The sequence below is a fragment of the Ovis canadensis genome, chromosome 3 (genome assembly GCF_042477335.2).
Source record: "Ovis canadensis isolate MfBH-ARS-UI-01 breed Bighorn chromosome 3, ARS-UI_OviCan_v2, whole genome shotgun sequence".
NCBI lineage: Eukaryota > Metazoa > Chordata > Mammalia > Artiodactyla > Bovidae > Ovis > Ovis canadensis.
Window position 1 is genome coordinate 200112059 of NC_091247.1, and position 23620 is coordinate 200135678.

Below are 23620 nucleotides of genomic sequence, written 5' to 3' on the forward strand. Positions count from 1 at the left end.
AAGTCCTCCAGGGCAGCTTTAGGAGCAGACTTCTGTGGATGACCCACAAGCAGAAGTGGGGGTAAAACCACAGCTGACCTCCAGGGACAGAACAACTATGGAAGAGTATCAAAAACCTTTCCAGCAGCTGCACAAGCTGCAGATTAAATCCACATGTTTAACTAGGTAGACTCTATGCCTCTGGAATATATAAAAAGACAATGAGTGCTTCCATAAAAGAAAATTCTCTAGCTCTGGCAGCTGTGGACATCGGATGCAAACATACAAGGAAGTAGGACCAGATTATAGTCTGAGCTGTCCTCACAAAACAGGTCCAAAGCCCAGCCCTCCACGGTACTGGAGGACCTCCTAGGGTCACCAAGTCCACACGCTCTGCTTGCCACATGACAGGCCAATGAATCAGAGAGATGAGGTGTTGAGTCAAGGAATACGACTTTATTTGGAAAGCTGGCTGACAAAAAGATGGCAGGCCAGTGTCTCAAAGTAACCATCTTGTTGGGATCTGGATGCCAGGTTGTCTCACAGAGTGAGAGAGAGAAAAGCAATGAGGAACTAAAGTCAAAGGGCAGAGTGGAGAGGAAAAGGCAGTGAGGAAGTAGAGTAAAAAGGGTCTTCAGTCTTGTAAAACATCTCCGGGAAGGGCCAGCCTTTGGAAGGGGTGTGTTAATCTTTTTTGTAGCCATTCACAGGCAGGCAGGGTCAGATTATTTTTTTATGATCTGAACAAAGTCACTTTAGTTTAACAGTCAGGCAGAGGGGCAAGGTCCTTGGAGGCAGGTCATTATGTATCATTATAAAAATAACAGCAATGAAAAACAAGTCTGAAAAGAACATCAAAGAAACAGTTTCCAACATGGGGCCAGACTTGGTTCTTCTCCAGAACACTAGGAAGACAGAGACGGGCTGTGACACACAGCACAGACAAGGAAATCCTAGGAAAACATTTATTATTACTTTTATGTTTTGATTTGCTCTGCCGTTGGTTCTGGTTTTTTTTTTTTTCCCCTCCTCTTCCTTTTCCTCTGTTGTTGAAGTTGTGGTTATTATTATTTCTATTTAGGCTTTTGGAATTTCTTCTTAACCCATTTTTTTTTTTTTTTTTGGATTACACCAGGTCTTAGTTGCAGCATGTGGGATCTAGTTTCTCATATGTGTGTATCTCAGTTTGTGTGTTAGTCACTCAATCATATCTGCCTCTTTGCGATTCCATGGACTATAGCCCATCAGGGTCCTCTGTCCATGGAATTCTCTAGGCAAGAATACTGGAGTGGTTAGCCAGTCCCTTCTTCAGGGGATCTTCACAACCCAGGGACTGAACTTGGGTCTCCTGCATTGCAGGCAGATTCTTTACCATCTGAGCCACCAAGGTAAGCCCTGTTCAGGGATCAAATTCTGGCTGTCTGCATTGAAAGTAGAGAGTCTCAGGCCCTGGACCACCAGGGAAATCCCATAGGCTTTTGGTATTTTTTAAATAATATTTTTTATTTCTTTCATATATTTCTACTTCTATGCTGCTTTTTTTTTTTTTTTTGCTGTTCTGTGCTTTATTTTTGGTTGTTGTTGTTTTTCTTATATATACATCCTTTTAGTCTATTTCTATTTTAACCTTGCTTTTCTATTTTTTTCACCATTTTGGAGTGCTTGCTTTGTCTTCTTTGCTTTATTCCTCCATTAGACTCTGCTCGGTTTTATTTTCTGTTTTAGTTTTGGTTTCAACTGGCCGATTTCATTTGTGTCTTCTTTTGTTCACTGGGCCACTTTCTTGTGCTGTGGTTTCTTTGCTTTGTTCTGGTTTCTTTTGTGTGTGTATGGGTGCATTTGTCTGCATATGGGTGCAAATGTTCCTTTGTTTTTGTTTTTCTGTTTGTCTGATTGTGCTTTTACCATTTGTCTGGGTTTGGTTTTTTGTTTTTGATTTTTTAAAATGTATTTTTAATTGGATGACAATCACTTTATAATATTATGTTTGTTCTGCCATACAACAATGTGAATCAGCCGTAAGTGTACACATATTCTCTCTCTTGAACTGTTTATTTTTCTTTTTTTTCCTGATATTGAGCTGCATGCTATACTACTCAAAGCAATCTACAGATTAAGTGCAATCCTTATCAAATTACCAATGGCATTTTTCACAGAACTAGAAGAAAAATTGTACAATTTGTATGGAAATAAAAAAGATCCAAAATTTGAGAAAGCAAAATGGAGCTGGAGGAATCAACCTTCCTAACTTCAAAATATACTACAAAGCTACAGTAATTAAGACATAATGGTATTGGCACAAAAACAGAAATATAGGTCAATGGAACAAGACAGAAAGCTTAAAGATAAACCCACACACCTATGGGCACCTTATCTTTGATAAAGGAGGCAAAATTATATAATGGAGAAAAGATAGCCTCTTCAATCAGTGGTACTGGGAAAACTGGACAGCTACATGTAAAAAAATGAAATTAGAACACTAATTCTGGTGGGCTGTTAATAACTCACCACACCTTTAATCCATTCACTAAATAAGTGGCCGCAATTTGGGAAGCTCTAGTGTTAAGGAGGCAATGGCAACCCACTCCAGTACTCTTGCCAAGAAGGTCCCATGGATGGAGGAGCCTGGTAGGCTGCAGTCCACAGAATCGCTAGGAGTTGGACATGACTTCACTTTCACTTTTCATTTTCGTGCATTGGACAAGGAAATGGCAACCCACTCCAGTATTCTTGCCTGGAGAATCCAAGGGACGGGAGAGCCAGGTGGGCTGCTGTCTATGGGGTAGCACAGAGTTAGACACGACTGAAGCGACTTAGCAGCAGCAGCAGTGGTGTTGAGGAGGAGAAAGCAATGGCACCCCACTCCAGTACTCTTGCCTGGAAAATCCCATGGACAGAGGGCCCTGGTAGGCTGCAGTCCATGGGGTCGCGAAGAGTCAGACACAACTGAGCGACTTCACTTTCACTTTTTACTTTCATGCATTGGAGAAGGAAATGGCAACCCACTCCAGTGTTCTTGCTTGGGGAATCCCAGGGACGGGGGAGCCTGGTGGACTGCTGTCTATGGGGTTGCACAGAGTTGGACACGACTGAAGCGACTTAGCAGCAGCAGCAGTGTTGAGGAAAACAACCAGTTAAATATCCTACCTTTCTTCAAAGAAATTATAATGTTACAAATATCCACATATTTATAATGCAAGGGCAGTGATACAATGAAAGGCAACAAATTATATGAAGGAAGATGAAAATGGGATGGGGAGACTTCAAAGAGTGATCTTGAGGAGTAAGTGGAATTAGATAGCAGAGAAAGCAGCGACATATTCTAGTGAGATGGACCATCATGCAGGAAGATACAGTAGTAGATGAGTTTGAAAGAATGTCTAGCAGGTACGTGTAGTTGGAGCACAGCATGAATACAGAAGTGAGTATGGGTGTGATAACTTTTCAGAACCTCTGACATTATGGGTGTATATATGTCTCTAGTGAAGTGAAGTTGCTCAGTCGTGTCCGACTCTTTGCGACCCCATGGACTGTAGCCTACCAGGCTTCTCCGTCCATGGGATTTTCCAGGCAAGAATACTAGAGTGGGTTACCATTTCCTTCTCCAGGGGATCATCCCGACCCAGGGATGGAACCCGGGTCTCTCGGATTGGAGGCTGGTGCTTTAACCTCTAAGCCACCTGTCTCTACACACTGATATTGGCATGGCCATTTGGCATGTTTTGATCAGTGAAATGCACTCAAAATGATATTTCATAAGTTCCAGCATAGGCATGAAGGAGCACTGATTGCAACTGCAAGTTTCTACTCACTTCGTCTGCATTCCAGTGAACTGATATGAGAAGAATATGTATCAGATAACCTGTGTCCCTAAATGAATCAGTGAAACAGAACTAAAGCATCACAGAACTCTAAAGTCCCACCCAGCTCAACTAAGTAAGGCCTTTATCTGCCTTAGAGCCAAACAACAGACTGGAATGTGAACACACTTGTTTTAATGCCATTGAAGTTTTTGAGATTGTCTTGCAGTGCTATTGTACTCAAACCCAATAAATGTAGAAATTGTTACTGGTAATAGGGTTCTTCTGTAACAAAAACATGAAACAGACATCACTGGTTTTAGAATCAGATGGCAATGAACTAAATCTGAACTGGAAAAATAAGGTCCCATGGTATGTGCTGGTGAAACATTTGGTCAAAGAACTGGTCTGCAATAATGGAGAAAACAAAAGAGAAAATGTACCCAATGAACTTGCAGCATTGGCAAGGAAGTTTTGAGGCAGAAATGTTGATAGCATGAATTGGTTGTTGCTAATTGCAATAGATAAGGTACTACCAAAAAAAGGGGTACTCAGAGAGTGGGTTGTTTGCAAGCAGAATTGGAAGAGATTATGGAGAGCCCCTGGTGGCTCAGATGGTAAAGATTCTACTTACATTGCAGGAGACCTGGGTTTGATCCCTGGGTCAGGAAGATCCCCTGGAGAAGGCAATGGCAACCCACTCCAGTATTCTTACCTGGAGAATTCCGTGGACAGAGGAGACTGGTGGGCTATAGTCCTTGGGGTCGCATAGATTTGGATATGACTTGAGCAACTAACACTTTCACTTTCATGGAGAGCCCAGAAACTTGTGATTGCAAAATAAAATTGTTTCTCATCACAATGATGATATCTTAGTGATTAAGATGCATATGTGTGTGTGCATGCTAAGTCACTTCAGTCGTGTCTGACTCTTTGCAACCCCATGGACTGTAGCCGGCCAAGCTCCTCTGTCCATGGAATTCTCCAGGCAAAAATAGTGGAGTGGGTTGCCATACCCTCCTCTAGGGGATCTTCCCAACCCAGGGATCAAACCCAAGTCTCCTGTGTCTCCTGCACTGCAGGCAGATTCTTTACCACTGAGCCTTCCGGGAAACCCAATTAAGGCATATCCTCAGGACAAAAATCATATCCCAGAACTATTCTCTAGGTACAGCTGCAGAGCAAAGGTATGGTCTATATAAAGACTTCTGAGAGGGTGAAAACCATGCCTACTAGCTTCTTTCATTTAGACAAAGTGACTGGTCAGCAGATGCATTAACATGAAGATAAGTATCTGTTGTTTCAGGCCATTAAGATGTTGTGGTTGTTTGTTAGGCAGAATTCTCAAAGTAAAATTGCCCCTGAGTTTGGATACATTTTCACATTGGGCCATTTCTCTCACCACACAAAGTGGAGGATCAAGTGCACTGCCTGAAGGTCTGCTAACTAGGAGGACCGCCTGTCATCTCTGAGTTTCGGGCGGCCGCTCCCCAGAGGGGGCGCTAGTTCAGTGGCAATTCGTTTTCAGGTTACCTCCATCGTTTCCATCACCTGGTAGCTGCAGTCTTGATTTAGAAATCCAGGGGGTCTCTTTTGTGATTCTTACACTGAAGTTTGCCATATTCTTCACACTGTCTTTCCCCCTTTTAGCTATCTTTGTAAATGTCTACTCTTTCCTATATGAGTGCTCAGTTGCTCAGACATGTCCTCTCCTTCAGTTAATGGTTTTCAACTTGAAAAACAGCTCGAGTAGGGTAAATAAATAAGGTATTGTAACGTTTTATTAGAGATGGCATCTCAGCCTCCTGAGTATCCACCCTTGTTTTCTTTTGGTTGTGTAGGTTGAGTTATGTCCTTGTTGGTCATCTACCTATCTTGCACCTTAGGATTGTCATGTTCTGTTAACCATTCCCATAACTTTCTGTAGTTCAGATACCACTGGTTACCACCCCAGCCTTGATGCTCATTGCAATAATTGTACCTGTTTTGCTTCTGATCTTTAAATGCTACCAGCTGACTTCTGTTCTTTTGTGATTTTTATCCTCTTTTCCTCTCTGCTCTCAGAGAACTCTGTTCTTTCTCCCTTTTCTTTTTCTTTTCAGCTGCACTTTGCAGTTTGTGGGATCTTAGATCCCTGACCAAGGATCAAACCTGAGCCCCTGCTGTGAAAGCATCGAGTCCTAACCACTGGACCTCCAGGGAATTCTCAGAGAGCCCTATTCTTTAATAGCATCCCTAATGTATTCCCAAAAGCAAACCTAGGAGTATATCAAATATTTCACCTTAGAAACTTAAATTTAATGAAAGACTGGGAATATACGAGAGTATATGAAAGACAGAGAGGATGTTTATATGGACATAAAGAAATGAAGACAGTTACACATAATGCTAACATTACTGCAAAAAGAAATGAGCAACATGAATCAAACTGGGAAAAACCAATTTCGGTCTTCAACATCTGACGTGAAGTGTAAGAATTTAAGAAAAGATTTCCAACCTTTTTTGAAACATACATGTTTTCTGAAAGGAAACATCAAAAATCTGGAAGGTAATCTAATCTCTACTCATTCAGAAAATAAACACAGGCTTCAACTAAACATATATTCAAGCATGTCTGAACACCTAAAATTTAACAATGAGGGGGAAAACTCATAATATAACCAATTTGAGGGATCCATGAGCAGGGGATCATTATTCTTCCCCAAACAGATATTTTCTGTCCATTCTGAGATGTGTAATGTTGATGACAATGGAAGAGATGTAATCCAACCATCATTGTTCAAAACATATTGTGATATGGTTAATATACAACAACTTTCCATGCATAATAAGATGAGTCAGACCTTAAGTAAGAACTCCAGCTCTAATAATTACAACAGTATTTATGGTGGACTGAGAAGGTATTCAGGCAATGAAACTGGGTGTATGGTTGAAGGAGACTCAAACCTTAAGAAACATCAGGGACCCGAATTTTCAAACAAGGATTCTAAAAGCAATAAATGTAGAAATACCTTTTATCAAATGTCAGGTTTTTCTCTAGATAAGAGTACTTGTACTGGAGAGAGGGTTTGTAGTGAATATGGTAAGGTTTCTAATCAGTCTTCAGAACTTATTCAACAGCAGACTGTTCAGAACCACAGAAAGAATACAAGTGTAAGATATGTGAGAAAGTCTTTAGTAAGTCATCCAATCTAAGTAGACATAGGAAAATTCATACAGGAAGGAAACCTTTCAAATGTACAGAATGTAGCAAAGCATTTAACCATCGCTCACGTCTTACTCATCATCAGCGAATTCATACTGGAGAGAAGCCTTATAAATGTAAAGAATGTAACAAAGCCTTTATCTATCGCTCAGTTCTTATTCAACATCAGTGAATTCATTCTGAGGAGAGACCTTATCATTATACAGAGTGTGGCCAAAGCTTTATTTGTCGTTCAAAGTTAATTGTACATCAGCGAGTCCACACTGGGGAGAAACCATACAAATGTAAAGAATGTGGCAAAGCCTTTATTTCGAGTTTGGCCCTTGCTCACCATCACCGAATTCATACTGGGGATAGATGTTCTAAATGTACGAATGTGGCAAGGCCTTTATTAAGGATTTTAGTCTTAATGGCAACCCACTCCAGTACCTTTGCCTGGAAAATCCCATGGGCGGAGGAACCTGGTAGGCCGCAGTCCATGGGGTTGCAAAGAGTCGGGGTTGCAAAGAGTTGGACACGACTGAGCGACTTCACTTTCACTTTCCACTTTTATGCATTGGAGAAGGCAATGGCACCCCACTGTAGTACTCTTGCCTGGCAAATCCCATGGGCGGAGGAGCCTGGTGGGCTGTAGTCCATGGAGTTGCTAGGAGTCGGACACGACTGAGCGACTTCACTTTCACTTTTTACTTTCATGCATTGGAGAAGGAAATGGCAACCCACTCCAGTGTTCTTGCCTGGAGAATCCCAGGGACAGGGGAGCCTGGTGGGCTGCCATCTATGGGGTCACACAGAGTCAGACACGACTGAAGTGACTTAGCAGTAGCAAACCTTGAAGAAATTTTGTATGTAAGGAGTGTGTCATAAAAAGAAAAGAAAAACAGTTATAGATTGTTTTGAAATGTTGGCTATGGGGATTTTTTTTAAAAGGCAAAAGAACTCAGTCTTGCCAAATGCTGATTATAAATGTATCAGAAAATTTTCAGGAACAATGTATTTGAAAGCCTTTTGCTTAGTCTGAGAAAATTTCACACTCTTTGGTTGAATTATTCAAACCCTGACCTTGCCTTCCATTACTATTATTTTCACTTCCAACCTTAGATCAACAACCCACATATCTGGCTGTTCTGTGGCCTAATCCCCTCAAAAACCTACTTCTTATCTGATATCTTCCACTAGAAAATGTATTTCAATATTTTTTTCTTTAACCAGTAATGTTTTATTTGTCTAACTCTCTAACCTTTCAATTAGTCAACTTTTGACCTGTATCATATTACTCATAACACAACATTCCCTGGGGTTTTAATCTGTCACTTCCTTCATTCTCTCTTTCTTCTGTATATTCAAAATAACCTCATGGTCCATGACTTCAGTTCTTTACTTACTTGTCTCTTAGATTCGTTTACTCTCTCAACCCATTGCTGAATCAAAACAACCGGTTCAAAATTCTGAGTGAGCACATGCATCTATGTATCTCCCTCTTTTTTTTGTATTTCAAATTGAATATTTCTGGCGTAAAAATCACGATGACATTGATGATCTGTATATTTCATATGATCCAATCTGACACAGTCTAGCAAGCAATGCTATTTACCAATCTTTTTAATCACTTCCATTTGACTTCTTGCTTTGATATCCATGATGACTATTTTGACTTTTTTCATCCCATTGAGGTCTTCTATCACATCCCTGATGCTCTGCCTTTCTGGTGAGAATATAGGAGTCATTCCACACATATTCTTTCAACTTCCTCTTACCTCAGAATTTCCTCAGGTTTCAACAACTTTGCTTTCTCTAAGGCACCCCACATATCTTTTCTCATGCCAAGAATATCTATAAGAACATATAAAAACTGTACAAATGTGTACTGATCTCAATAGTAAGTGAGCAAGGGTTAAACAGTACAGCTAGTAATTGCTGTCTAGGGGCAGAGTGTTTAATTGCAGGAGGGAAAATTATAACAGATTCCATGATTCTGCTGAATAGAAAGAGGATGTCTTGGATCCAGTCTAAAAGTAGTGTTCTAGCAAAAAGCAAATAAGAAAATATAAAAACTTACAAAACAAATGAAAAAATACAAAAACAAACAAAACAACACAACATTGTAAATCAACAACAACCAAAAACAAGTACAGTATAGATTTCCCATTGCTTGAACACAGAGGCAATTAGCCAGAGGACAAAGGGTGCTCAGGCTTGAGTAAATCACAAGGCAACTGCAAATAGAGACACTTGTCATTCATGGATAATAATTAAAATGTGGCAAGTACTTTCTAAAAAACTTTATTTATTATTTTATGGCTGTGCTGGGTCTTCATTGCTAAACATGAGCTTTCTCTAGTTGCAGCAGATGGGGGCTCCTCTCTAGATGCGGTGCGCAAGCCTCTCATTGCAGCGGCTTCTCTTGTTGTGGAGCATGGGTTCTAGGTGCATGGGTTCAGAGTTGTGGCACATGGGCTCAGTTGCTCTGAGGCATGTGGAATCTTCCTGAACCAGGGATTGAACCCGTATCCATTGTATTGGCAAGCAGACTGTCAATCGCTAGACCGCCAGGGAAGTCCTTGCAAGTACATTATGAAGCTTAGTTTTACTTTAAATTAATAAACTAAGAAGGAGCATGAATTTTTTGGATAAAATTTCCAGGTTCTCTTGCATCTGATTTCCAGTTAGGCTGTTGATGGGAGGTACTGGTGTGAGACTGGAGTTGTAGAGGGGAAAAGATGCTTCTCCTGCTCCCTGCTCCCTGTGTTAAGTGGTGCCTCTGGCAGCGTCTGTCTGTCCCTGGTAGCTCAGCCTTTTTCACTTTCTGATATAGTCTCAGGAGTGAGAGACACTTGCCATTGACGTAAGTCTCTGGGTTGCCTACTGTCTTCCAAGTTTGGCTTTTTAACGCTTCTGATGGTTATATAACTAATTTCCCATAATTAATCCTCTATTAAATTACCTGTCATGTGTTCTATTCTTGTGTCTGAATCTTGACTGATAAAAAGATAGAGATTATCTTCATTGTATGGGTGGATTAAGTGACTTGTACAAAACAGGCTTTCAAACCAGTTGTGTCTCATTTCAAAGCCCAAGTAAAATGACTATGCTGTATGCAAAGGACATTCCAAATGAATGTTCAAATAAACAATTTTCATACAATGCTTATTTTTATTACTTGGCTCAAATTGTCTGCATGATAGCACTAAGCAACTATTATTAACATTTAACTGTCTATCTCTCCCTTTAGCTTGCGATACTGCTTGGGAGTAAGCACTTATTGTATTCAACTTTGTACTCCTAGCACCAACTACTGTGCTTGGAATGTAGTAGAGCCTTAATAAATATTTGTGGAATGAATGAATAATAATCACTACTGTTTACAGAGTGATTATTCATTCTAGTAAGTCTGTTAAGGGTCTTACATAAATTTTATAACTCAATCTTCAAAACAATCTTGCAAGGTAGGCATAACTATTCCAGTATCATAGTTAAGGGAAAATAAACTCAGAGTTTAAACAATTCACAACTAAACTAGAATTAAAGTCTGATTATATCTGGCTGCTTCCATTAATGTGAAGAAAAAAAATGTATAAATAATTGGGTTGGAAAAAAATCTAAACATATTGGATTTACAGTTTTTAGAGGAGCTTCATAAACAGATGAAGTCTTATCTCTATGAGAAAAAGGAGGAGTTTGGTGTTTTCTTGCCATAATTATATAAAAGAACAAGTTTTTGTATCTAAAACTATGTCTATGAAGGCAAAAAAAAGAGAAATTGGGGTAAAAATATGAAAAATGAAACAGTTTAAGTTGCTGATGTGAAAAAACATTGGCTACTCCCATAATTATCTAATCATTCTCTAGTTACTTGGCATGAGATGTAACACTGATGATATTCACAACCAGCTCTCCTAAAGACTTAGAAGACAGATTTTAGCTTTACTTTTCCAGGTCTTGGTTTATTATCCAATGTGTGTGCCTGCTAAGTCACTTCAGTTGTGTCTGACTCTTTGCAGCCCCATGGACTGTAGCCTGACAGGCTCTTCTGTCCTTGGGATTCTCCAGGCAAGAATACTGGAGTGGGTTGCCATGCCCTCCTCCAGGGGATCTTCCCAACCCAGGGATTTAATCTGCATCTCTGGGGTCTCCTGCTTTGGCACGTGGTTTCTTTACCACTAGCACCACCTGGGAAGCCCATGTTATCTAACACCAGACAGTAAAGTAACTGTGTAGCCAAAGTAACTGGGGTAGGTATGTCTATTGCTGGACTACTGATGATGGTTTTTACTTATATTTCTGAGTGTTCCGTTCTTTGTTTTGCATAGTAAAATCATATGTGCAAGTCTATGGCCTGATTAAGTTTTTCGCTTAGTGTTAGCAGAGTGATGCATTCCTGATACCTCCTCTGAGTTTGCACTTAAAATAATGCCTCTATTTGTAAGGGCGATTTGCAGAATCCATTGTCTTATTCTTTGATTTCTGATGAAAAGGAACTAATAGAAGCAAGACAATTTGGTAGGCATCATACAAAGGGCTGTTGTTGACTCTCCTTGTGCTTGTTTGGCATGTACTTGCCTGGATTGGTATTTGCTGATATGATTTCAGCTGGATACCACCAAGAGGCTGTTCTCTTTTTGCAGAGCAAGGAGCCATTTGAAGATTCTGGAAATAAACAAGTTTTGTAAGATTTTTGCCGGTGTGACCCTGTCTTTTTTCCCAGGGAAAGGATGTTCTCCTAAACCTTCTTCATGTATGTACTATTAGTTTTGCCATGATAAAGTAAAGCCTTTATTATGTTAGTTCAATAGTATAGAATAATATAAAATTAAATTATGCATTTCCCCAGGTGGTTTGTAAGAATAGAAGCTATGTATTTATCATTGGGAAAAGAACACAATAAGACCATTTACTTGTTTTATAAAAGATTGCATTCTTTTGTGGTTGAGATGCATCATTATGGGCTGGATACCAAGGGGTGTTAAAAACCCCAGAGTGTTGCTGTTTCATGGGTATAGACTTTCAATCACATAAGATGAAAAATTTCTAGAAATCCACTAACCAAAAACGTGCTAATTGTTCTGGAGTGAACAATTCTGTAATGTGATTTTACCACAATTAGAACAAAAACAAAAAGAAGACACAAAAAGCAGAGTTGTGACCAGTAGACATGGAAAAAATTCAACTACGTGCATGCTGCAGAATTACCTGCTCCCATCTGAATGCTCAGAAGGAGTTAGAGAAATAAACTGATTCTCTACTTAATAAAGCTGCAGCAAGGCATTTTCATCAGCAGTGATGATTGATGGGGATTGGGTCAGTGATGCTGCAGTCCTAGGAGCAGAAATCACCATGTAAACAGAGCTGTGATGAGAAAAGGGGACTGTTCATTAGGCTGGCACTAGCCTGGTCTTGAGGGTATGAAGGAAGAAACATGTGTAGTCTCTGATTTATGGCCAAAGTGCTCAGCAGTGATGGTGACATTAATTAATTTTGTTAAGTAAGAAGAATAGAGTGTGTTTATTTATTTCCACTAAAATTTTTCCAAAGCCTGAAAAGCTAAAATGTTTTCAGTGTATAAGTTAGCAAATTTGGAAAAGTTTAGTGCTCATTGAGGATTTCTCTGGTGGCTAAGATGGTAAAGAATCTGCCTGGCAATGCAGGAGACTTGGGTTTGATCCTTGGGTTGGGAAGATCCCCTGGAGAAGGGAATGGCTACCCACTCCAATATTCTTGCTTGGAGAATTCCATGGACAGAGGAGCCTGGTGGGCTACAGTCCATGAGATCTCAGAGAGTCGGACATGACTGAGGGTTAACACTAGTGGTAATTGAATCACATTTAATTCTTTTTAAATCCTTAGCTTTAAACACTGCATTTTGTCCCAGTTAAGACAATTGTTTAAAAACTTCTTTCAAGGCTGGAAACACATTTTGTAACAAATCCTTGAGGCATGATGATAAAACCTGCACAGTATCACATTGCATGTAAGGAAACACAGAATTCCCGGGGTAGTGATTTTCTTTTACCAACTCCAACTTCTATGCCTCCATAGCAATATGGGGAAAATGGGCATTTAGAATAGTCATGATTTTAGCCACCAAGATACATGAGTACAACTTTGATGCCAAGAGGAATAAGTTCTTTCCCTCTTATTGTTTGGATGGGTGGTTATATTGAACTGTCATACACTGAAATATAAGCAAGCAAGAATGGGGAAAAAAAGCATAGGAGAGAGGGATTTAAAATGTATGAGAAGGAAAAAATGAGGAAAAAGTGAGGTAAGAAATTTATGATAAAACCAGATAAAGACTGTATGTTCAGTCGCTCAGTCTGACTCTTTGCGGCCCCTTGGACTGTAGCCTGCCAGTCTCCTCCGTCCATGGCATTCTCCAGGCAAGAATACTGGAGTGAGTGGGTTGCCATTTCCTTCTCCAGGGGATCTTCCCAAACCTGGGTCTCTTGCATCTCCTGCATTGCATCCCCATAGATGAAGACCAAAGAAGAGGTGTTCCCAGCCTTTTGATAAATCATCCCTGTCTATGGGTTTATCTAAAATTAGTGTCATGAACTTGAACTGTACTTAAGGTGATTTGGAATTTTATGGGAGGGGTTTTAGTGTGAGTTCATTTGTATTGTCATTCAGAATCGTTAAGGGTGGTCTCTAAGAATTTTCACTCGTGACCTATGAATTTTTTCACCACTTACATACCAAACAATTTATATTTGATCACACACTGTCCAGTTCTATTCCAATATGTTTTATTGAAGAGGTTTACCTTTCCCAATAAATATATAAGTTCCTTGGGATCTGCATTCAAGTACCTTCTACAGAACCTTATTCTTCTCTAGTGATATATATTTATTGTCTTTAGGGCAACTTATCTGTCCTGTTCACAGCTGGAATCCTATGCTTAGCATAATGACTGGCATAGTGTAGACTTTTGATACATATTTGTTGTTTTCACAAAAGAAGAACTAAAGAGAATTAAATTCATACATTATTTTTCAGTGGCTACTGCCTTAATGTATGTAGGGAATTAGATTCAGGTTTTTAAAAATAAGGGCCAGTCTGGATATTGTTAAATGGATATGTTTCAGAGGGTTTTAATCAATTAATCCTGGGGATACTGTTGTAATAGCATCTGACAACTTGAAGTAAATTTACTAGAATAAATATTGTCAGAGTGATATAGTTTGGTTTTGGTACAAAATATTGCCCTAGTTTCAAGAAAGGAAATAGGCAAAATCTTTGACAACACATTAGTAGAATTTAAAAGACATGGCCATCTTTTTATTTTACATATAAAAGCGTGTATCTATATATTACATATATATACTTAGACACACATATATCTCTATTTATTATATATGTATACATATAGATCACCACCTTTGTTTGGTCTTCTCCTAGACCTCACTTCTTAACTGGCAGCTGTAGGATTCCTTTCCAGATCAAAGAATTATTTGTTGTTTTTACTTAGGCTATTTCCATGATTAAAATTCCATGTCTCCCCAGGTTTCCGTGAATCAGCAGTGCCCCAGAAAGCGTTTCCCTTCTTGAGACTCCAGGGAAGTCTTGGAATCCAAAGAACTTGAAGAGGGAGCCTGGCCAAACGAGATTGAGCCCTTGTAGGCTTGCTAAACCAGATACTTAACACAAACACAAATCAAAGCCCATGTGTTCCTAAAAGCAGCATTTTCATGTAAGCAGGAAGCTCATTTTGGTTTTATTTATTTTGGCTAAAGAAGTGAAAAGTTTTGTTTTAACAACGTGGGTATTATTTTGCAAGGAGACCATAACAAATTATTTTAATCTTTAATCTCACTAAAGAGTAACTAAAGTGATTCGATGTAACTTTTTCAATGGAAAACTAACAACTAAACCTTCTCTAACGTCATCACTTTCTGGATCTGAATCAGAAGCTTCCTAGGTATTTTTGTTACACAATGGATTCTTGATTCTGTTATTCAGATTCAGTGTTTTCTTCACAAGAATGACCCTTTATGACTTTGTCAGTAATTTAATAGATTTTTGTCTTCTTAAAAGACTAGAATTAAGAAATATCAAGATTTAGAACATAAATATCTTGGACTATTCAGAAGAACAACATGGGAGAAACTGAGGAAAGAATTGAAACTCATAGAATAAGATGTCTTTCCAAGTTGAAGGTATGGACTTGCTTTGTGTGGATATATGTATATGTACTGTATTTTCTTTTTAAACCTAGGTCTTGTAAAGTTGTTTATATCTTCATGCAATGATCTGATAATAACATCATACTACCTGATATATTGATAATTTCTTGCTTTAATGAAATTGGTTTGTAACTGAGAGTGTGTCTAAATAGGATTATTGATTCAGGAAATTTAATCAGAATAGCTTTGAAGGATTTAAATGGGAGACAGGATCTTAAACATTTTCAAGCACGCATAATACAGTACGATTTACTTTCCTGGATCAAAGGCCTATTTAAAGTTCACCCTTCTGGTGAGAGGAGTATGGAGATCTCTCCTGGAAAATGGTACATTGGACAGAAAAGCTTTGTTAATCTGTATTCAGTGATGACTTCACAATGATCCACTAAAGCAAATGTTTACTTCAAGCTTTGGCAGCATACCAGTCATCCTCTATAAGAAAAATGCCCATTTTGCTAGCTGTTTCGGGTATTCTTAACTACTTCAGAGAAATTCTTTTTGCATAGCCATAAAACCATTTTGCCCTCAAGCAAAATTTGAGTTTATTTTAAACCAGAAGATCTGGATACTTGTCCTGATTCTACAGCTAGTGCCTACAAGTGGTTGTCAAACTATGACACTGCCACCAATTTTCTTCCTATCAAAAGTTTGTTTTTATATGTGTGTAGGAAAAATCTACACGTGTACAAGAAAGTTGAGAATCATGATATAGAGTTAGAAAACTACTTTTGCCTGAAATGCTACATTAATTTTGTATTTTAAAAATCCCCTTAAATTATTCCTTAATTCTGATGTCCATCTCCTAAAACTGAGGGTTTAAAAACAAAGACTGAGGACCAGGCTTCCTAGATTTGTGCTGAGTTCAACTGCTGGTTTGCTATGTGCCCTTGGATAAGTTGCTTAACCTCTTTGTGGTCCAGTTTTCTCCTCTGAAAGAGATAATGATAATTTACTTTTATCTCATAGAATTTTTTTTTTCTTTTTACATGCTCCGAACAATGACTGGAATATCATAAACAGCCAATAAATACTAGTTATTATTAATAGCATTTGTGGATAAAAGTCAAGAATTGTATATTAAAAATTGGCTTTTAATTTTTTGTAATGTTGGAGTTTGGCAGGATTAGATATTATCTGAATATGACAGCCAAATATTGTGAGCACAAATTTATCAGGTAAAAGACACTTGCTTAATAAATCATTGGGGATTTTCTGATTCTCTGACCTTAGAAATATGCTCATTAAGCAAGCATTTTTAGAAAGTAATGACTCTCTTCAACAAGTTTGCTTCAAAGGCTGGGGCATTATTAAAAGCTGATAGGACTAGCTTTACAAATATCAAGGTTATTTTGTACTAGACATGAGTAGGAATAGCCACTAGTTAGACAGCCTACCTAGAAGTTTCACGAAAAGAAAAGTGGGATCATGATTTATTTAGCTTCCTTTCTTAAAATGTTAAATATATTATTCTTTCAAATATGATTTGTACTGTGCTTGGTTGGCTTTGCTTGTTTTTAAATATAAAATCTGAATTATAAAATCATGTGAAATTATTTACAGTGTACTCTGCAAAGATTTACAGGAAGATGCCAGACATGGTTTTTATAAATGGGATTTAATATAAAAGGATAAATAGCTAGAGATACAACTATGCTATCTAGTCAGTCATATGACAATATTCATTTTGACTTATATTGAGCTTGATATTTAAATTTCCTAAGTCTTTCCCACATATATTTATATTCAGATTTCCCAAATTAATTGGTGCAGGTAACTTTTGGCTTAGATGTAGTTAATCCTACTGAATTTCATCTATAGTCAGCTTACTTTCAGATCTGACTACTTTTTCAAGATGTTTTTGAATACTGATTCTGTCATTTATTCAATAAATTGCACTGAGTACCTATTGTTTGTGAGACTGAAGATTCAAAGGTAAATAATATATGGCTCCTATCATTGAGATGCTCGCAGGATAGTGAAGTAGGAGGTTATAGGCATCAAAACACATAAGTAACGTGTACTGTGGGGAATTCCCTGGAAGTTAAGTGGTTAGGACTCTGTCTTCCATTGCAGGGGACTAAGATCCCATGGGCTGTGTGGCATGGCCAATAAAAAACTAATGTCCCTTAAGAAAAATAAAGTGCACTGTGCTGAGGGCTGTAATATAGGCAGGAACACAGCAAAGTGGGAAGATAAGGAGGATACCTGGGAAGTAGAAAGACAAGGAAGACTCCACAGTAGAAATAATGGTATAGTGAATTTTAAATATTGAACATACATTTATCAGATGCACAAAGTGAAGAAAACACTACAAGTGGAGGACCACCTAGAAAAGTCACTGAGATTTAAAGTAGCATGGTGAGTTAAAAGAACTATAAATAGAATATTATGCTTGGGGACAAGGGGCAGGAGATGATAGATAGTGAGATATAGATGAGGCTTTGTTTGCCATGTAAAAAGTAAAGGGTTTTTGTTAATGGGAAGCCAGAGTCTAGCAGGTAGGCAGAGACAAATATGCATTGGGAGAGGAAATTTCAGGAAGGAAAGAGAAATTGATGATGCTAAATGACTCTGAGACATCAAGTTAGCTGAGGACCTAGAAGTATCTATTGGATGTGGAAATCAGGAAGTTGTTAATGACCTTTTACTGAGTAGCTAGTAGCTTCAGGAGGGGCTAGACTGTAGTAGACTGAAGGGTGAGTGGAAGGTTCGTGTAGGCAATGAATCTAGACTGTTCTTCCAAACAGCTTGATAGTAGCTGGAGTAACTACCAGTGCAGAAGGAAGATTTTTAGGACAGAAATATCTTGCATATATTTATACGTTAGTAGACAGGGAGGTAGTAAAGAGCATGAGGTTGAAATTAGAGGAGGGGGTTAGTAATTGATGAATTAGGACTTCAGCAATGGAAAGAATGGGTTCCAGAACATGGATGGAGAAATTCTCTGAAATAGGGGGAAGGATCCATCCTTTTAAAAGTGGGAGGAAAATTAGAGGGGCAGGGAGAGGTAAATTTGAAGGTGGAGATGTTGAGATCATTTTCTGATCAAGAGGAGCACATGGCTGAGTTGGAGCCCTCTCTTGAAGGGAGAGTATAAATTATGGGGTTGGTTCAAGATTGAGAAATTGGAGGGGTAAAGATTTTAGTGTATGAGTGTACTAGCTGGAGAGTGAATTGAATGGTCTTTCAGGATGGAAATGTCATCAGGAATTATTTTTAAGGAGTTCAAGGAAAAAGCCCCATGGTATAAGATTGGAGACCACCATTCAGGTTGACATAAATCTATTTATCCATAATTTGTTGATTTTGAAGCAGTAATTAATCTACCTAACTTATGCTTACCCAGTATATAATGCTCCTTTTTCAAATCTCTTTCTAAGATCTAAATCTTTTCCCTTCTGACTTAATAAAACTATCAAAATGTTAGCCTTTAATATTTTAACCATTCTCATTCCTGCTGATCACAATGATTCTATCTGTTAACTTGTCCTTGATTTTTGTTATGGATTGTGTCAGCCTGACAGCTGTCTAAAGTTATACCAATACACAGGAAACATGATTCAATATGTGGAATATTGTATTCATATTTATTTATCTTAGAAAGTATGTGTTCAGTTTAGAAATATTTCTGTTATTGTTTATAATTAAAATATTTTTTTAAATAAATTAACTGCCAGTAAATAGCAAAATAATGCTGTAAACATTGCATATAGCTTTGCATAAAAGAGAACTTAAGCAAATTTGCTACAGAAATAATGCCTTTGTGTAATGCTACCTTCTTTTTTCTTTTTTTTTTGCTACCTTCTTTTTTAAAAATTAACATGCATGTATTCTTTTGTTCTACGATAGCATTATAGTGCTGAAAATCTATTTAAATCACTTGCTATGTCTTATTTAGAATGATAACTTGTTTCTATGTATGTATAAGACATTTCCATAAAATAATGAGGCTACCAATGACCTACAAAATTCAATATCACTAATCGATTAATTCAACTTTGTATTTTTAAAGTTAGAACACAGCATAGAAAACAAGAAGAGTTCATTTTAAAAGGTTCTTCTAAACATAAGAGTTACTTGAACTGGAAACAATCAGTATTTTGGTAGAAGGTATTTCATCAACAAGTGGCAAATATGCAATTTGAAAATAAGTTTTTCATGTTTTCTTGTACTTTTTTTCTTCCTAGATGTTTCTGTTGGCAATAACATGTGCATTTGTATCCAAAACACTATCTGGATCTTATATGAATTCCATGCTCACACAAATAGAAAGACAATTCAACATCCCAACATCTCTAGTTGGATTTATTAATGGAAGTTTTGAGATTGGTAATGAATTGTTTTTGCATTGCTTCTTTGTATGTATTATCTATGGAGCTAGTCTGAATTTTACTTTCTTTATTTTTTGCTTTACATCATTCAATCTGACTGAATACAGTTTCTAAAATGGCTTAAATAACCTGGCTCTCTTTGAAATATGTTTTGAAAAAATTCGTTTAAATATTATCCCCAAATAACACTTAAACATTGCCACATATCCAATCACAGGACTTTTTATTCTAATGGTTAAAAATTTAAAAATCTAATAGTCGTTTGGTCAGCTAGCATGAGCAGCAGAGTGTTTAGAGTACTAGTATTTAATCTATCATTTATGACCTGTAGGGCTTTATCTTCATGTTTAGAAGATATCAAGAGGGAAAAGGGAATTCATTTTTTTATTTAAGCACATATTTTTCTTCTCCTGTTGTTTCTGGGAGGTTGACAATTCTCTTTTCTAAGTGAAGAGGGAAGAAGAAACTGTGTTCATGTCTCACTGACTTTATTTTAGAAACAGCCTGTAGGGAAGAATAAAGTCTATTCTTGGGCTCTGATATTTGTGGCTGATTGGGAAGATGTGAGGACAGAGAGAAAGAATGAGGAAGGGAAAGATTTCTCCTGTGAACAAATTGGCATGAAAATGCAAATGTTACTCCTTTAGTTTTATAGTGAATTTTACTTCCTTTAAGAGGAAAGTTGCCTTTAATACTTTTAATCAGTATCTGACAGAAAAATTAAGATTGGAGAAGGCAAATCCGAAACCAATGATGCCTGATCTTGTCTCCTAGTCTTCCCTCCTCTCAGACCTCATTTAGCACCACACATGTGGCAGATCCTGGCCATGGAGCCAGAAGTCACTCCTTGTCTAGGCCCTGTGTGAACCCAGCTCACAGTCTAATAAAGGGCATAGATGCAAAATAATTTAACTGAATGCAGTAAGTAGGGTGACATAGGTATATGACAATTCCTCTAGGAACATAGAGAAGAGACACAACCTCCCTTAAGGAAGATAGGCTCTTGAAGAAAAAGCTTTCCAGATGAAGAAACAGGGTTGATAAGTTTGAAGAGAATTCCCTTAGAAGAAGAAGCATAAGGATGAAACAGCATGGTAGCTCATGTGTAGAGCAATGTTAAGCCCAATATTATCAACTGGCCAAGCTTCAGGTGGGAATTACTAGATTATAAGTCTGTAGAAACGGGCAGGAGTGAGAAATAAGTTACTAGAGAGCTTTGTATGCTCACTACAAAACTTATCTTTTATCCTCTAGATAACGGAGAATCACTAAGAGAATTGGCCGGGGTTATTAATATTTCTGTGTCAAGGACCTCTTTGGCAATCTGATGCCAAGTGTTCTCAGAATAACATTTTAATTGCATAAATCAAAAATTATAAGAGTACAAAGGGAGCCAATTATACTGAAATAAAATATATTATCAAAATTATCAAAATTTTAAATTAGCAAAATACGAAAAATAACATATTTGCACTTTTTACCAACACATTAGATAACAATATCTACACTAGTTTTGAAGTAATCATCAGTGTCAATAATATTTTGAGGCATCTGCATCAACTGTAATGTTATATGCAAATACCTGTAACTTCTGTTGGTGATAATTGGTGACAAAATTGTACATGCTGCCAATACCCCTGGAGTTTGTGTCTGCTTTCATTGTCAAAGGAAACACTACTATTTAGCTAAGTTAGTGAAAATAAAGATGCAGTTTAATTTTTCTCACTCAAGTTCATGGAACACTGATTTCTATTCATGGACTATTTCAGGGTTTATAGACTGCAGGTCAAGAACCTCTGTTGAAACACATTATGAAACAGAGCTCTCCTTCGTGGCAGAAGTTGTGTTTTAATCACTTATTACTTCATGCACCTCTAGCACCAATTCCAGTATTTGAGATATTTATTATGTAATGAATGCTAGATAGTTAATGATTGGGTGAAGTTGTTAATTCAGACTTTGTTCATAATTATTGAAATATTCATTTCTCACATCAATTTTTTTTTCTAGGAAATCTTTTGTTGATTATATTCGTGAGTTATTTTGGAACAAAACTGCATAGACCAATAATGATTGGTGTTGGATGTGTGGTTATGGGCCTAGGGTGTTTCTTACAATCACTACCTCACTTCCTCATGGGCCGGTAAGTATTGCAGCTTCTGGTGATTTTTTAGGTGCAATTTTCAGCTGCAGGAAATAAGCTTGGATTTCCTTTCTAGGAATAATGCTTCCTAAAGTCACAGAGAACTGTCATAAGAACTGCAAAAAAAAAAAAAAAAAACTGTAGGTGCAGATTCTGTCCTTCTTGCCTCTTCTATGCTCTTGGCTATCTGACTTCCATTTAACATGTCAATTTATGAAACAGACATTTGCGACAGTGCTTTTGTGGAGTTGAGTCTGATGAAGATTCTTTTTTTAATTTTAATTTTTTTAAATTATCAAACTATGATGACACATTTATAAGAGATTTGGAAAATACAGAATGAGGTTACTATATATTGCAATTATTTTTTTAAGTAGATAAATTGAGATTTTTGTTGGAGTTTCAATATCAAACTCTCAAAAATTAATAAAATGAATATACAGAGAGGTAGAAGGATATAGTAGACCTGAAAAGCCCCGTGAACCAATTCAACATAATTAAATTTATACAGTTTTCACATAATAGTAGGATACAAATTCTATTCAAATTTCCATAGGCGGTAGACTGGGAAATTCTGGAACATAGCCAGGGACGTAAAACAAGGTGCAAAAATTTAATGGCCTAAAATCATACACAGTCTGTTCTCTTATTGTGGAATTATGTTAGAAATTGATGAAATTTCTTAGGACCTGGAAAAATTTGGGATTACTCCTTTCTATAGACAATTTTTTTTCCAGTTATTTCTGCTTAATTATGTTATTCTGTACAATTATAGTTTTTGTTTAATTATAGGTCACCAAGAGATAGACTAGTCTTCAGGATGATTTTTATTTTAACTTTTACCAAATTAATGAGTACAAAGCTGCAAAAAGTAAAATTATTTTAAAAAAGTGTTACTCTCCACCCCTTCAATATTACTCATGTTACTGCTCCTCAGAGGTGGCCACGCCCAGCTCATTTTGCTCTTCTGCTCTTTGCTTCTGTATTTCTAAGTAAAGGTTTATCCTTTTAGTTTTTGATAGTTTAGTGTTATATAATAAACATATTGCCTTCCTACTGTAAAATCATAGTCACTATTCCACGTGTGACTATGTAAATATTTTTTATATTTCAGCTGAACCATGCTATTTTTCCTTTTTTATATCACTTTTAATTTTTCCTAGATTAAATAATTGCCTCATTTTAGTATATTAAAAAATATTCATTGGTTTATTTTTGGCTGCATCAGGTCTTAGTTGCAGTATGTGGGTTCAGTAGTTGTGGCCCACGGGCTTAATTGCCTTGCAGCATGTGGGATCTTAGTTCCCTGGCCAGCGATTGAATCTGTATTCCCTGCATTAGAAGGTGGATTCTTAACCACTGGACCAACAGGGAAATTCCCCTCATTTTATATTTGATTCATTTTCACTTCCCACTAATCATCACCGAATTCTCTACCAGTAGGGCGATGTCTTCTGAATACGCTTGTACACATCAGACGGTTTCATTTTTGTCTTTGAGCTGCCTCCCCTGTCACCACTGATCCCATCTGCAATCTGAACTAGGGACTCTCCATGCCGGCTGCATGGCAGCCTCCTTGGAATTTTCACTCACCGTTCTCCTTGCGAACTTGTTTTGCTTCTTTCTTCCATTCAGTTGCTTACTTCCTGGGTATCGTATCTTCCACTTTCCTTTTCATTCTTACTCTTTGTGGAAAACATTATCTAATAGGTTTCTGAGAAAGTGTGTAAGGGATGTAATGATTTTAAGACCTTGGACATCTGAAAATATTCCTATTCTCCTTCCATACCTGGTTGAAAGTTTACCTGGTATAAAATCCTGGTTTGAGGTTTTCACCCTAGGGATGTTGAAAATATCATTTTCAATGTTTTTCTTGAGAATCCTATAGCATTTTAAACCCTGTGTCCAGTTTCTTCTCTCTGGAGCTCCTGGGATTTTTCTTTAAACTCCAGAGCTTGAATTCATGATAATCGCCTTGGTAT

At 37.5% G+C, this 23620-nt stretch overlaps 1 protein-coding gene across 14 annotated transcripts in view; it reads left to right on the forward strand.

The window, feature by feature from the left end:
* The window catches only part of SLCO1A2 (solute carrier organic anion transporter family member 1A2), a 113573-nt gene that overhangs the window by 44749 nt on the left and 45204 nt on the right, over positions 1-23620 (forward strand). For 4 of the 14 annotated variants that reach the window (XM_069585570.1, XM_069585566.1, XM_069585567.1 and 1 more), the window contains 5 exons: positions 11610-11719; positions 14485-14671; positions 15016-15137; positions 19352-19493; positions 21506-21638. In XM_069585570.1, coding sequence (XP_069441671.1) covers positions 15078-15137; positions 19352-19493; positions 21506-21638 — 335 coding nt within the window. In that variant the 5' untranslated portion in view covers positions 11610-11719; positions 14485-14671; positions 15016-15077. The remainder of the gene's footprint in view (positions 1-11609; positions 11720-14484; positions 14672-15015; positions 15138-19351; positions 19494-21505; positions 21639-23620) is intronic. The other 10 variants (XM_069585574.1, XM_069585578.1, XM_069585568.1 and 7 more) reach the window with 5 other exon arrangements.